This window comes from Dioscorea cayenensis, chromosome 17, assembly GCF_009730915.1.
Source record: "Dioscorea cayenensis subsp. rotundata cultivar TDr96_F1 chromosome 17, TDr96_F1_v2_PseudoChromosome.rev07_lg8_w22 25.fasta, whole genome shotgun sequence".
Classification (NCBI taxonomy): Eukaryota; Viridiplantae; Streptophyta; class Magnoliopsida; order Dioscoreales; family Dioscoreaceae; genus Dioscorea; species Dioscorea cayenensis.
The window spans coordinates 14,273,198-14,289,676 of record NC_052487.1 but is presented as its reverse complement, the minus strand read 5'-3'; the positions used below and the strand labels follow the sequence as shown (position 1 = coordinate 14,289,676).

Sequence of the window (16,479 nt, the reverse complement as noted above, 5' to 3'; positions counted from 1 at the left end):
CAACCAAAGAACTACAGCAAAAACCTAGAGACGATCAAAGTTTTCACCAGAAAAAAGAAATAAACTCACTTGTTAATGTCCCCCGTAACAGTACCCTGAAACTCTGTTGGCACTTTCAACTCAACTAACATTATAGGTTCCAGTATGACAGGCTTGGCCGCAGCATAACACTGTCAATTAACCCATGTTTCCCACTGTATGGTTAACATAAAAGGTAAATATGCAGATGACCTAATGACTAAATAGTCCATCAAGCTCACAAATTTCCAATGATGTGGATTAAGTTCATTTAGAAAACTTAATAAGCCCAATGAAGCAAGAGTAGCTACCTGTCTAAATGCATAAATGGCCGCCAACTTAAAAGCAAGCTCACTGGAATCTACAGCATGTGAAGCACAATGATCCCCTGCAGGTACATGATACATCATAAAATAAGCTATTTATTAATGGTTGCAAACGAAAGAAACACCTAGTCACTTACGAGTTGCTGGCTTCTTTGAAACCCTTCTCAATTGCAGGGATAAAGTTGGAAGGGATTGCTTGCCCTATGATCATATTCTCAAACTCAAACTTAGTCGCTGAACCAATTGGAAGAGGTTCAACATACCTGCCCATTATGAGGAAAAAAGGACAAATTCTTATGGACATAACAAGATCTTATCACGCAAATCAATATCACATGTTCATCTCATCATGACAGCAAGCTTAGGTGAGAAAGATATTACAAACATTTAAAATCATCACAAAAAGGCAGAGCACACTAGCATAATTAGTAGAACCAATAGCTCAGTATATTATTCTAACCTAGTTCCAATCTTGCACAAACAATATACAAAGTAAGTTTTTAACAAAATTTGACATGCAAAAACAAATAAGTAATTTTAAAGTTCACCGGACAAGCTTTGCTACAACATTACCACATAAATTATCCAGTATGAAAAAAAAAAAATGGGCCAATCAAAGCCAAAGGCAATAAATAACGACGTCAACTCAAAGATAATCAGGTGACTGATTCTGATTCAAAATTTATGACTCAAAATAAATAAATAAATCTTAGTTCAAGCTTACCCGCAAACCCGTCCATATTGACCTTGACCTCCTGATTGTTTCTTATGCAAATAATCAAATTCAGCACGCTGGGTGACAGTCTCCCTAAAGTTAACACGGGGTCTTTCCAACTTTTGCATCAACCTATGCACTCAGAGACAAGAAAAAGGTGAAAACTGATTACTGACAGTGACCAGACAATATTCCCAGAATCAATTTTAAAAAAATGTACACAGGTAAGAAGATACAAATATAAATCTAGTGGATACACTAATCAAAAGTGTATTTCTCATTTTGTGTGATAAACAAGGAGATAAAAGACAATTAGTGATGTTCACACAAAGCAAAGAGTAAGATGTTTTATTGATCTAACTTGCAACAGAAAATGTGTACTCTTCTTATATCATCTACTTATCCTACAGATGCATCAAAACAAACTATTATTTATTTTTAATATATACAACAAACCAGTAAATGGTAGATAACAATGCTCAAGTAGAAGCCAATACTGACTACATGCTTAGATCTGCTTACTACGTGTAGGCTAATTTCATGCAAGGGAGACAAAATTAGGGAATTTTCAAATACTTGCTAGTGCAACTAGCACAGTGTTTTTCCCCTTTCTCATTCATTGTTATAGAGAATTTAAAATAAAAACATTAGAAAAAAAAAAACACCAACACACACACCTTATACTCCCTCCTGATGCGCTCAACATATATATCCAAATGCAATTCTCCCATCCCAGAAATAATTGTCTGCATAACACAGTGCTTAACATGCACTGAAAAAAGATAAAAGAGAATAATAATGCTCCATAGAAAAATCAAACATAGCAAACCTGCCCACTTTCAGCATCCAAACCAACACGGAAAGTAGGATCCTCCTTGGTGAACCGATTCAAAGCCTTTGAAAACTGACATAAGTAAAGAAAACAGGCATGTTAACACAAAAGTAACTGTAAACAAGTCAAACAAGAGGAATACTTCATCAGGATAAATTTACTTGTCCCCCAGAATCTTTAGATACAGGTGAAACAGCCAGTGACATTACTGGTTCTGGAACATTCATGGATGTCATGGTGTATCTAACTGAGCCATCAGTGAAAGTATCACCTGGTAAAATATAAACACACAGTTTTCCCAGTTAATTAAAAGAAAGCATAAAAGTAAACTAAAAACCAGGTTAAGTACATAATAGGTACTTTACCGGATGCACAGTCTACACCAAAAACCGCAACAATCTGCCCAGCATGAGCTTCTTGAATGTCCTGCCAAATAAGGTACAAACACATACCATCCATCACGCATAGAATGAATTGAAATGATACCGCAGATTTATTTTAAGGGGATGTAACATCATATTACCTCCATCTCATTGGAATGCATCCGAACTAGACGAGGGACCTGAACAAAAGAGCATACACAAATTAAAGACTAGAGATGGATCACAGAAAAAGAACATAAAAGAGAACTGTATATGGTGTGTGCCAGAATGCTAGCAAATAGAACGGATAAATATAACCCTTGTACAAAAAAAACCGGACCATTTAACTTAGCCAACATACATATTCTGATTTTCAGATCAGACAGAATAGATTCAATGACTTGATTGAGCTTCTATGAAACACCCTGGGCTATCTATTGATTCCATTGTATGGTGAAGGCAATTACACAGGTAACACAAAAGAAGAGAATGTAACAGCCGGAGTTCCTAATAGGCATTCAAAGAGTTGCATTATTCCACCAAAGTTAAATTACACAGGAAGCACAAAAGAGGAAAATGAACAGGCCAAGTTTCTATTAGGGATTCAAAGAGTTGCATTATTCACACCAAACTTAAATTACACAGGAAATAGAAAGAAGAAAAGATAACAGACCAAGAATTATCCAGTTAGGTTGGAGTACAAAATTTGGGTGGTGTCATAAGTAATCTGACAAAACAATCATTATCATCCCAAGACAAACAAAAACAGTCAATGAAGCCCCTAAACAAAAAGAGTGAAACAGTATGACTTCATTAAAGAAATAAATCACTGAATATCTAACTGCACTAGAAAAATTGGGGGATAATGTCAGCATGACATACATGGGCAATCAACTCAATTTTTTTCCCTTTAAACTAACAAGGGCTGTCATGCAGTCTATCAAAGTTATGAATGATCAACATGAATAGAAAAAAGGAAGAGATGACCCATCAAAACCACATTCCACTACTTCTATCACAGGAAATTGCTTATCTTCAGCACTCCCCCACAAATATCTAGATAGGCAAAGTACAAAATTAGCTTACAATGGCCAGGAAAATGTTCTCTAGATAAAGAACTAATAGAAAAATTTATAAAAATGAACAAGTGAATATTTACCTTAATTTTCTTCCCTGTATTTATGTTAACAATGTATTCACCCTTCTTAATGACACCTTCATAGATCCTGCAAGACGAAAATGATTTCTTTTTTATTTTAAAAAAAAGCAACATAAAGAAAGACAGAACAAATTAACCTCTTTAAAAAGCTGATGAATTATATGCAAAGTTTGCAACCTGATTAGCAGTACCTAAGATAGGTCAATTGACCAAAGCGGCCTTCTTCCAATTTGAAAGCTAAAGCAACAAGTGGTCCAGCTGGTGTTCCGGATAACAAAACCTAAAATAGTGAATTCAAGGAACAAAGCTACTAAAACAATTCCAAGATAAGAAATTTATGAAAACTAAAAGCCACACATAATAAATCATACCCTCTCTTCAGAGTTGTTTTGATCAAGGGCATGGTTTTCAACTTCAGTAGGGCAGGGTAGATAGTCTAGAACTCCATCAAGGAGTGGTTGTACACCCTGAAGACTCAAATTGTAAGCAGTGAGCATGTAAAGGACATCTGCTAAAGAAAAGGTAAAACATAAATACCACAGCCTACAGCTTCCCAGACTATGGCAAGTACGAAGACAAATTCCAAAGGAAAAACATCCAACATTAGGAGCATGAAGACTACTTGCCTCGGACATGATAAAAAATAAAAGTATAAAAACAAGCAATCACTCATTATACATACAAAAGGAATCTCCAGATATCTAGCCCCAAATTCGGTTATTCTAGTGAAATATCAAATAACTGCTCTGAGATTCAAATAAGCTTCAAGGGACAAAATTAACAAAATCATCCACCTACTATCACCACAGAGCTTCAATTTTAAGAAAACACAAAGCTCTTCAGCACTTACAGAACTTGTCATGCTAATTACAGAAAATTTGTTGCCCATTTACCAGAAATCAGAACAGAGAATTATCAGTCAATCCTACCAAGGAGCCTTAAATGAATATGATGCAATGTTAACACTACATTTACTCAGTCCAGTCAAACAGCACACAAGGAATGATATACAGTGCATTGCAACAGAATGGCGATCTCATGTTCCTTGAAAAATGTTAAATTCACAACGAAGAAAATAGTGTAAGTTGGAGAAGGCTATCGTTAAATCATCAACAGCTTCAGGAAGTTAGGAAATTGAGTTCACAAACATAATATGATCAGACCATAGTTCAAAAGTAAAATAAGCAATAATGACGGATATGGTTCAAAAGTCAATAAACAATGTAAATAATTCTAAGAAAATAATTAAGCATTGCAAGCACCTTGTTTTTGAATGCACTTCCCATATAAACTGGAACAAATTTACGTGCTATTGTTGTCCTACGGATTGCCATCTGTTAAATGAAAATTACAAAAAGATTAAAAAAAATAAAAATGGTAATTAGCATTTTGCTTTTGACAACTCACTAGGCATGTAGGCAAACAGACAAAGGTGTGTGTTCTAAATTGAGTAATTGTACCTAAATTTTTGTCCCAAAATATGCAAAATATCAGTTATTATATAGGGACATATGTATTGAACATAAGTTTAAAAAATGATAAGTAGAAAAGAAATAAAATTAACTCAGGAAACTCATTATTAGCAATGCATAGCATAATAGACCAAGTTTGGCCCATTTTTAGGACCTTAAGGGAGTGTTTGGTTAAAGGATAAGTCCACTTCCCAACTCATTACTGGAGGTCATTATTTAATTAATTATATTTGACAATTAATTTGGAAAATCCCTTGTATCCTTAGCTGCAGTTTTGTATTCACCTCAATGGCCACCCAAAGGTCCTTACAATTTTGAAAATCACCCAAAAAAAGTCCTAGAATTCAAAAAAAAAAAAATTTAAAAACCATAATAGTTATTATATAAATAAACTTTTTCTATGATAACTAAACTACTCTCTTCATCTTCCCTTTCCTTTTCAGTTTTCATGTCCCAGCAAACAACTTCTCCAGCAAGCCCATGCACACGGTGAGCACACTAGCAAGTTCACATCTGGAAGAGTTCACCAGCGCACAGACACGCACATCCAGCAGGAGCACTAGAAAGCTCTTGAGATTTGGAGATGGATAGAAGGAAAGAAAGAAAAAAAAGGTGGGTAACTAGGAATTTTTATGTCCCTAGCAAGTAACTTTTTGGAAAAAAAAAAAAGGATCAAATAAGAATGGAGAAAGTTGAGGGGCGTGCAAGTTTGTTTTCCTGATTAAGAAATAGTTAAGTTACCATCAATCAAAAAATAAAATTTTAATTGAAAATATTTAATTTTGATTAGTATAATTAAGCCAAAATTTGGTCCATGCACATGAAGTTTTCCCTCCAACCAGTGTAAAACAACATTAAATATGTATGACTGTGTTGTGTGTGTGTGTGTGTGTGTGTGTGTGTGTGTGTGTGTGTGAAGAGGTGTGTGTGTCTGTGTATACGAACATGGGAATCTCATCATTTTTAGAAAGGCACGAGAATATTTTAGCAAAACAAGTTTTTAAGTGTTTAAATAGACATAGAGACACTATAACCTGTTTCTAGAGAAATACAACTTATAAAGTTTAAATCAAAATAGAATAGAGTTTTTAAAATCATGAAAATCACAATTCAAAAGATTTGGAAGACACATAAGGCAATTCAGAAATAATAAAAGATTGAGACTGAAAATTAAATAAAATCACAATGGAAATTGAAATAGAAAAGAAAGTGAAATCAATGTAAAATCCCTAAATTGGATCACGTGGGAAACATGTGATTCAAGCATGTCTTCAACATATCATATTATATCTAAAGAAAAAAAAATACATATCCCTGTACGGATGTATATTTTTCTTAAAGATAAACTATCCCAATAACACTGCCTCCAACACAATTAAAAATTCCTCAGAGGACCCGTTTCCACCACACCAATTTATACCCTAACTAAACACCCTTTTAAGCCTAATTAGGCCAGCCTAGATAACTAAATGCCCAAATATGGTGCAAACTTTTTTTTTTTTGACAAATGAGACGAGCGCTGTCAAGGGCATGCGCACATACCAGGAACTGAATGTCCAGCGCGTGCGTCATCACCCAGTGACAAGGGTTCAGGTTGCAAACCCAATCCCACAGAGGACCCGTTTCCACCATTGACTTGAACTCAGGACCTTTTGAATGTCCCGCACTAACACCTTTCGCAATTTGGCCAATGCCACTAGGCCATTAACCCTTTGGAGGTGCAAATTATTATTCACCTCATCTATTATTACATACTAGGTCACAGTTGTCATCCAATTGGTTAAGATGCAAAACTAGTGAACCTAATTAACAAACAACAACAAACAAAAATCTCTAGTAGCCATAACTAGTTTTTGCATGTCAGGTAAGGTACAATCAATTGACTCACCATATCTAATAAGAATTCAATCTAGTAAAATCTATTTTGAACCCATTTACACATAATTGTGTTCGTTCTAGAGCTTTATCGACCAGTAGGTCATCACTCTCAATCAACAAAACCTGCTTTCAGTGAAATCCGGAGCGATGACCAATTTTGGTTCCCCTCTCATCAAGCCTGAACTTGCTCACATTAAACGATCCAGATTCAGTCAAAACTTCAGACTTTTGAACTCTTTTTATAAATATCAACTTCTTTATTCACAGAAACTTGGTTTAATATATCATAAAAGAAAAGTATCAGATCAACAGGAAAAATGGTAAATGATTCTAAAATCACCTTAAGGTCTCTGGGTGATATAGGTTCATCATTCAAAAAAATTTCAGCCAGTTGATCATCCACTTCAGAGACAACTTCAATCAATTCACGTCTTTTTTCCACAGCTGATGCCTCTAAATTTGAGGGAATATCAAATGCAACTACATTCTCCCTGGAAGAATTGATAATAAATACAATCCCATCTATCAGATTTGCAGGAAGACATATTGTTCTAGTAAAAAAAACAAATAATTGTACTGAGACGCACCCATTTGCACCATGGAAATAATAAGCTTTCAACTGTACAAGATCTACAAGGCCTTGAAAATCCTCTTCCAAACCAATTGGAATTTGAACTGCTGCACTATGATGCCGAAGCTTGGATCTTGCCTGGAAAAAAAGGGATGCATCAGAGATTCACAATGCACTGCAAAATTCCTGAACAAATTAAAATAATAGAATAGAATAGAATATATACAAATTCATGCTAAACTCTTAAAATAATTAAAATGGTTCTTAAATATCTCTTCTTTAACGCGCGTACCTATGTGCTTACCATATCCAATGCCTTTTGGCCATTTATACATGCCACCAGACAGGCATCAGATTGTTTTCATGTTATCATTGTTGTCCTAGAGATTCATTGGCCTCAATGTTTGTTTGTTAAAATTAGGAAGGAATTAAGCACAGATGACAATCAACTAGAAACTAATTTTCAGAACCATGCTGCAATATGGCATGCAAATATCATGTAACTCTCCTTGATATCTTCATCTAATAACAATAGTCAGCCAGCCTTTTATATTTCCTGCCTGACTTCACAATGTTCATCAATATGACGCCTTACACTTGTGGAATGCTTCACTGAAGGGAGCCAAAAAAGATATCGTTAGATCAAAAACAGAGTAAAATTTTGGCTTCAAGAAGCAAATTCCCTGGGTAAATTTTTTAGTAAGTCACTAAACTTTGGCTCATTTTCACTTTGATCACTGAACTTCAATTTGTATCAATTTGGTCACTCAATTTTAATTTCATTTCATTTGGTAGTAAATCAAGAGATTTCACCCTCCAAATGAATGATGTGGCTCTTTTCGATGACATGGACACCTCTAATAGACTTAATAATGTGTGTCAATGGGAGAACTGACTTAGATTTTTAGATAGTCATATAATCAATTGGGGGTTGAAATCCTTGACTTATTACCGGTTGAAATCAAATTAAAGTTGAGTGACCAAATTGATACAAATTGAAGTTCGGTGATCAAAGTGAAAGTGAGCCAAACTTTAGTGACCTACTAAAAAATTTACCCCAAATTCCCTACCATATACAAAATTCCCTTGAAATCTTTCTTTCATCAACATCAAGTACCAGCCTCATTAATCATAAAAGAAGGTTAACACCCAAAATGGCAGACAATTTTTTATAGCTATATAGTCACAAAGCATTTAGTCTTATCTTTGAAAATTGCATCAATGGTGAAATGCAGGATAGCATGTAAGCAAGATCACCACTTCAATCTCCCAAAGCCTGTCAAATGACAAGCCTCAATCGGAAAGGGCCAAAACCTAAATAATAATGGATTGAATCTGAATGGTTTCCATTTTTAGGGAGTGCTCAATTGTGTTACTCTTAACACCGTAACAACATAATATAAGACTGGTAGAATGTCAGAAAAACAAGGTAATCCTCACACAAGGAAAGAATTGCTTGGACTACCAAATCACAAACATAGGAAACTAATTTCACTTCACAAACAATCAAGCTCTTGAAGGAAATCAGCAAATTAACACAATAGACTTAAAAGCTATCTAAAGATATTACAACTCCAAAAAAGATATGTATGTGTATGTTCATATCCAAAGTAACAGAATGCCAAATTCCATATGTCTGATAACAATTAAATAAAAACAACCGAAGCTAATCATCAAGATCACTAGTTATTATGATAACATTCATAGAGAAAACGCCTAAAAGAGTACAAGTTAACCAAGTTATGAAACGAAAAGGCATACCTGAGAAGTTTCTAAGGTTTGCCATCAATTATTGAAGAATCAAGATTAAACCTATCAATCATTAAATTTTCCAATCACACAATTGAATGAACTTAGAGACTACCAGAGTTCGATCTTGCCTACATCATGACATATTTTTTCATCCTCATATTTGTATATTTTATTATGACTTTTGTATTTTAGTATTTTATTTCAAATATTATAAACAATTTAATTAAAAGAAACCAAAACCCCTGGTAGAAAAAGCAAAATAAGGTAAAATGACCAAGGCTGTTTTTCAACATACAAAAACCAAAATTGACACCAAATTTCAAAACAATCATCAGTGAACTACTACACCCAGAAGATCAAAATAGGATACCAGGATACAAGACTGGAGTATGAAGGGAGACAAGGTAACCTCATTACTCCAATCCTGATTTTTTTTTATTAGAAATAACTTATGAGTTAGATTAGCAATTTAGCATGGAAACTATTAGCATAAAAAAATTTTGATTTATTTAAATTTGAAACAGTATTAAGGCATGGCCAATTATTCCATTGCAAATATGGTGCCATGATTTAACATGCAGGATCTTCATAGCAGGCTAGACCAGAATTAAACCAAGTGAAGTAGTCTTTTTGAAACAACAATATGTTAGAATTAAGTGGCTTGTGCATTTAGTTAACTTATTAAGTTAATCGAACTAAAATCAAATTCCTTTTAAATTGTGGTTCAGCTTTTTTAATTTTTAGATTTGGTTTTTAGGATTTGCTGTTTCAGTTGCCTAATTTAAAAATCCAATAAACCGAAACCAAACTTTAGAAAATATTATTATAATATTAATTCAATATATATCATATTTTTATTTCAAATTCTAAACCTAAATTCCTAAGTTATTCACTCCATCTAAAGTTCTAAACTTAACCACTTGAACCATTAATAGTAAACCTCATAACCACCAGAACCAACATTGGGGGTTGATGGTGGTGACCCTGGTGGCAACAAAACCACGTAATGTCTTTCTCAGCACTTCATCTAAACTTTAATTCCTAATTCCCTTATCTCCCCTTAATCCTTACTTCATCTAAACCTTAATACCTCACAATTCACCAACACACTCCATCAGAATTCTCTCATCGGCACCTAATCCCTAAGGCTCCATCCAAAACCTCATCATAAACAATCGCAGGTGGTGGTGGCATAATCAAGTTTCTTCTTTGACATATTGGCAATGATAATGAGGTACTAAGAAATATCCATTTAGTTAAGAAACATCCATATCTCAAATTGGGCTTTTTCTTAACAAAATTATCGTAAAAAAAATCATAAAATTTTTTTAAGTAAAAATATATTTGGTTATTTGGTTCAACTTTTCAAATAATAATAACAATAATTAGCAAACTCAGTTTTCGGTTGCACACCCCTAAAATAGCCATGTTTCCTTAGATTTGTCCATGACAGAAGGGAGACACCTGTTCTTCGGACTTCCTACACTATCAAAGGCCATGATTGGAAAAACTAGTATGCCTTACGAAATCAGTTTCAGTTATTATTTAAAAATAAAGTAGTCTTTTAGTTGCATGCATAATTTTGGGTTAATATTATTCATTCTTGATGACATATTTAATTTTTGGTTGCATTGTATAGAAATCAAATTAATGAAAGAGATTATTGAATTGAGACATGATTTCCTATGTTTCTAATAACTTTAAAATTGTTCACAACCTATAAGATAAAAATATAATTTTGTAATTATTATTAGTGGTGCTAGCATATGTCATAGAGTGTTATATCTCAATCACCACAGGTCCACAGTAGAGTCTTACTAAAATTGTGGGTGTTTGTAGTTAACAAGAATTGAACTAGACCAGCAAAGAGAAAAAGTTATTTTGTATGCTGAAAATCCTTATTATTTGAGGAAATTTATGTATGAATTATATTACTTTAATGTTGTCAACTGGTGATGCTTGGGGACTATATATTGACACATTGAGTTATAAAATGAATACATCAAAGTTTGTAGTCATTCAAGACGGGATCTAGCACTCCTATCATAAGAGAAAATATTCTAAATTGTGTTTCTTAAACTTAAAGAGATACGTAAACGAAATTTCCGAATCTCGACGATTCAACATGAATCAACTATCATTATTTCAAGTAAGCCAAGCCGCCAAAAAAAAAGGGAAAAATAATAACTTATTATGCTAGTAATTTTTGTCTCTACCAGTTTCTTTTGCAGTGGATACCTGAATGCCGAGTATGGCTCATAATAATCTATCTTCCGGAGCATACGACGATTCAGTCGCTATCTAAGGCGTTAATTTACTTACTAAAATATCACCTGTTTGTATATCTTATTGATGATATCGATATTGATGAGAGTGACGATATTGATGTCAGTTCACGACTCTAACTAACCTGATCCAACAAACAGGGATAGTAAAATTGGCGTTCTCGGTAGATATAGAAATCATCTCAATTCTATATTTCTTCTTTCTATATTTTTCTTTTCTATTGCAATTTCTCGCTTATTATATGATGATTTCTTAACTTTCCATATATAGATAACAGAAACTCTGTTATAGCCATTTCTGTACATTCAATGCACTCTACTGAGAGGAATACATAGAATTGAACATAGTAAAATAAGAAATTGAAAGATTTCGTTGAAATTGTTCGTTTGTTCTAGCCCCCTTCTCCTTTCAGGCCCTATCCGAAAGAGAATTTGGATGAAAAACCGAGTGGTTAATTTTGCTAATATTTGGTAATGAAAAAGTATAAATTATCATAAATATTTTGACATTGTTTTATGTTTGATATCATAAGGAAACACACATAAGAGGGGATCAACGGTACCATTGGTAGTCAAACAAGCTTGGGACCAAATATATAAAACTAGAGAATCTAACATGGTTTGAAGGGTTCTTCGCATATTAATCAAATTAGCAAGACAAATTTAAGGAGGGACTAACAAAAATGCATTATTCAAAAGGCACATGGATGTCACTCTCATCAAAACTATCGATACACACAGGATACTTTAGTATGTGCATATATTAGTTTATGTGGCCTTACTCTGATTATTGTTTGATCGATATCCTTAGTTTGAATTTTTTTTTTTATTGTTTACCATATCTAACTTTTATGCCTAAACATAATTTGTAGGTCTCCAGTGTTGGGAGTTGAATAAGAATTAATTTTTTTACTACATGGTGTTAGAGATTTATTTTGGTAATTCTCTTCCGCTACTTTTGGTTGCAACATTACTCATCACACAAAGTTGGTTGTTTTTAAAGTCCTCATGGACTCTTTTGATCTCTGGTTCTCAACAGCCTACCAAGTTAATTTTGATGTTTTAACCAAGGTAGTCAAATCGAGATTCGAATCGTGAATCGAAATTCTAAATTTGTGAATCGAGTATCGTGAATCGAATCGAATCGTAAGATTCGGTTCAACATTTCAAAGTCATATATATATAACATGATTATATAAAAAATAAAAAAATAAAAAAATAAAAATTCTAAGTCATGAATTAAATATAAACTAGTTTGGAAGACATTTTCTTAGTTTGAGATCCTGTTTTGAGCTTAGAAAACATTTTCAAGTATTAAGCAAACCTATATATATTTAAAAAAAACATTAGTTATTTCAAAAATAGTTCACATTTAAAAATTAATAGAATAATCACAAAAAGATTAAATTATGTTAAAGATTAGTTTTTAAATTAAAAAGATTTCTTTCCATAACAAGAGTTTTAAGATAACAAATTAATTTGATATTAAAATGTAAAAAAAAAGCATTATCTTTTAATTAATCTTTGAATTTGTTTTTGGATAACAAATTTAAAGATTAATTAAATAATCACTAATTTAAAAAACTTTTATAATAATTAAAATAGTTGATCGCATACATTATAATAAAGAATTTAAAAGAAAAAGAGAAGAATGTCAAGAAAGATGAAGAGATGGTATAAAATGCCTTTGTTGAGGATGTTGGAATAAAACAACAAAATTTCTCCTTCCTCCTATGTTTCTTACTCTTTTTATTCTTCCTTTTCCTTTGATTTTCCCTTTTTTTTTTAATTCAAAACTTGTATTAACTAGGAATCGTTGATCTTCTCGATTCATACCAATTCGAGACAGATTCAAACGATTCATTCACGATTCTAGATCAATTTCGATTCTTTTATAAGATTTGAACCGTTACGGATGAAAAACGATATGAATCGTAAGATTCGTATCGAGAACCGTATGATTCTAACTACACTGGTTTTAACACTAATCACTTCACTAGAACATAATCATTTGTTATTTAGCTCGTTATTGAGTTTTAATAAAAGATTTGAGTTTACAAAAAAAGAAGCTTTCCACATTACATATAACTTACAAGATAAACATAAAACATCATGCTACCTACATATATTGTTAGTTAACCATGAGCAAAGCCATGAAATAGCCTTAATAGTCATGTATTTTCATGTTGGAATATAAGCAGCACTGCATCTTTAATTGTCAATAGACATAACATAAAAATATAACCTGATTTAGAACCTTCCATGGATCAGCTCCCATTCGATCTAACTTATTTATAAATGCCAGCCTTGGTACTTCATATCTTCTCATTTGGCGATCAACAGTAATTGATTGACTTTGTACACCTCCAACACTACAAAGAACAAGAATGGCGCCATCAAGAACACGGAGAGCTCTTTCTACTTCAATAGTGAAATCCACGTGGCCTGGAGTATCGATTATATTAATCTGCAGGGGATGTATAAAATGCTTAGCCAAAGTCACATGCAAGATAATTTTGTTAAACTAGTCCTAACTTATTTTTATCAACAATATACTGTTCACCTCCCACGACCTGCTGCCCCTTTGCTCCATTGTTTCCACCTCTAGAATCTCTTTGCAATTTACCACCTTCACAACTACCTATTATTGATTTAGCTTGATTGACCTAAAGTTAGCCTTAATTGAATTAATTATCCCATCAAAGATAGAATCTAGGCTATAAATCTTTAACAAAATAGCCCCAAGTCATCGGGAGAAAAAGACAATCTTACATATCGCTCCAAGGGAGGACAACAGGAAGGTTAGGATCTTTGCCATATCTAAGCCTTGCGAGTTCATGTTACTTTGCTTCAATTATCTTAAATAAGTCTAGAAACTTAGGCTAAGTATGGCTACCATGGGTCAAAATTTGACTTAATTAAGTGTTGAATCCAAAATTTCAATCAACCCAGTGAGGCTTCAACAGAAATTTAAGCCATGATCTCCAAACACAATTTGCTAAAAGGTTATCAAGTTTCTCATGCGCAACCTCCATTAATGCAATCCACCAGCAATAAGAATATTTGTCTTATTTTTTTTAATGAAATAGAAATCATGATACATTAGGAACTACAGATTATGTATACCATACAAAAGAATAATAAGCATTTCAAATCTCACATGCCCTAAATGAGGAAAAAGTAAAAGGATTAAACATTAAAAACCATAAACAGCCATACTCAAAATTCTTTATGATCACGATAATAATACATCAAGAAGCAAAAGACTCTGTACTTTTCATGCAGTTGTTACAGTCCTTGATTATCATGGGGATGGCGCTGATGCTAGAAATAGTTAATAATAGCTTCATACTGGTATAATAAATGATAGACTTTACGCAACTTACGAGCAAGTAACCCTAAAAATATATCTGTGAAACTACAACCTTCCTAGGAATTCCACTGCATTCTTCGAGATTGCCATCTCCCACAACGCCATTCTTTTCAGGAGAAGTTTCAAATTTCAAGTAAAATATTAATTCTTAAATTCATTACATCTTCTACAAATGAACAAGCTTACCTACTCAGGAAACAAACAAGTACAAAACCATAAAATAGAGAAGCAAACAAGAACATAAAGATATATAAAATTAATCTTTAAAAAAAAAAAAAATCCTCAAGATAAATGTCCAAACAACTTGCAAGTTCCTCACAAAATAAAACTTAAAGTATGATGTCTAATCCACAAGAATCACCCAGAACCAAACGACCAATTTAGCATTAAGTGTAGAGAATTGACAACTAAATTCAAGGCCACACAACTTCAGACAAGGATCCAAATAAATAAATAAATAAATAAATAAATCATGAAAAGATCCAAACTTGATGAAAAGAAAAGGGATCACCTGGTATCCATTCCAGGTACAATACGTGGCGGCGGACTGAATAGTAATGCCCTTCTCCCGCTCAAGGTCCATGGAATCCATCTTAGCTCCAACACCATCCCTCCCCCGGACCTCATGGATCTCGTGGATCCGGCCGGTGTAGAAGAGGACGCGCTCGGTGAGGGTGGTCTTCCCAGAGTCGATGTGAGCCGAGATCCCGATGTTCCGCATCCTCTCCAGCGACTCCTTCCACCAAGCCTCCTTGTCCTCCTTGGCTCTCGCAGCAGTAGACATCCCCCTACGTCCCCCAGCACAGGGAGGAATAGCTCCTCCATCGATAAGCAGCACGATGGTGTTTGTTTTGGAGCGGATGGAGGAGAGCAGGCGGGTGGCGGAGGACCTCGCCATCGGAAGCGTGACGGGGCGTGGGTTTCGGGGTTCCTGCTCGTCAAAACCCTAATCAAGGGCTATTTGCTGTGATGCCCTTATATTTATTTTAATTGTCCAAATGGTCCGGCCATCTCATTATTGCCTAGTCAGCATCCTACTTAAAAAACAGTGGTTTTTTTCATTGTAACCCTTTTTTTAAAAATTTATTTAAATGACTTCCAAATTTTTTTAAAAGATTATTATTGTTTTTCAAAATTTCTTAATGTCAAACCCGTTTATTTTAAAATAGTAATATATTATTAATTTATTGATTTTATAACCCGTTATTATTATTTTTATTGAATAGTATTCATTTTACACATTGTGAACACACATAAATATTTTTAAATTAAATTAAATAGGTATAATCACCAAAATAGTCCCTGTACTTTTCTCTCTCTTCTCTTTTAGTCCCTCTACTCAGAAATGCTCCCGACTAGTCCCTCTACTTTTGAAAATGTGCCCACTTAGTTAAAAATGCTCCCAACCAGTCCCTCTACTTTTAAAAATGTGCCCACTTAGTCCCTCTAAGTGGGCACATTTATAAAATTAGAGGGACCCAGTGAGCATTTTTAACCAAGTGACATTTGTCAAAAGTAGAGGACTAATCGGGAGCATTTCTGAGAGAGGACAAAAGGAAGAGAGAAAAGTACATGGACCAACTAGGGTATTATACCAATTAAATATTATTATTAATTATTTTATACATTGTAAATGGATTAGTTAATTGTGATTATTTAAATGGTCTTCTATTTAAATGATACTATTTCATTCAACTATAAAATTAAAAATGGATCACTTGATCACTCGAACGAGC

General features: G+C 33.6%; 1 protein-coding gene across 1 annotated transcript; it reads right to left on the bottom strand.

Annotated features, from left to right (window-relative positions):
• Window positions 1-46: 46 nt before the first annotated feature.
• On the bottom strand, window positions 47-15,680 carry LOC120280541 (elongation factor G, mitochondrial-like). Its single transcript, XM_039287401.1, is given in 18 exon segments — window positions 47-170; window positions 330-406; window positions 482-607; window positions 1,069-1,169; window positions 1,171-1,191; window positions 1,737-1,805; window positions 1,889-1,963; window positions 2,053-2,162; window positions 2,257-2,317; window positions 2,415-2,453; window positions 3,413-3,479; window positions 3,604-3,692; window positions 3,784-3,879; window positions 4,675-4,746; window positions 7,103-7,253; window positions 7,350-7,471; window positions 13,616-13,837; window positions 15,255-15,680. Coding segments are annotated over 17 exon segments (1,845 nt in total). The 5' UTR covers window positions 15,642-15,680; the 3' UTR covers window positions 47-170; window positions 330-369.
• Between the last annotated feature and the right edge of the window lie 799 nt (window positions 15,681-16,479).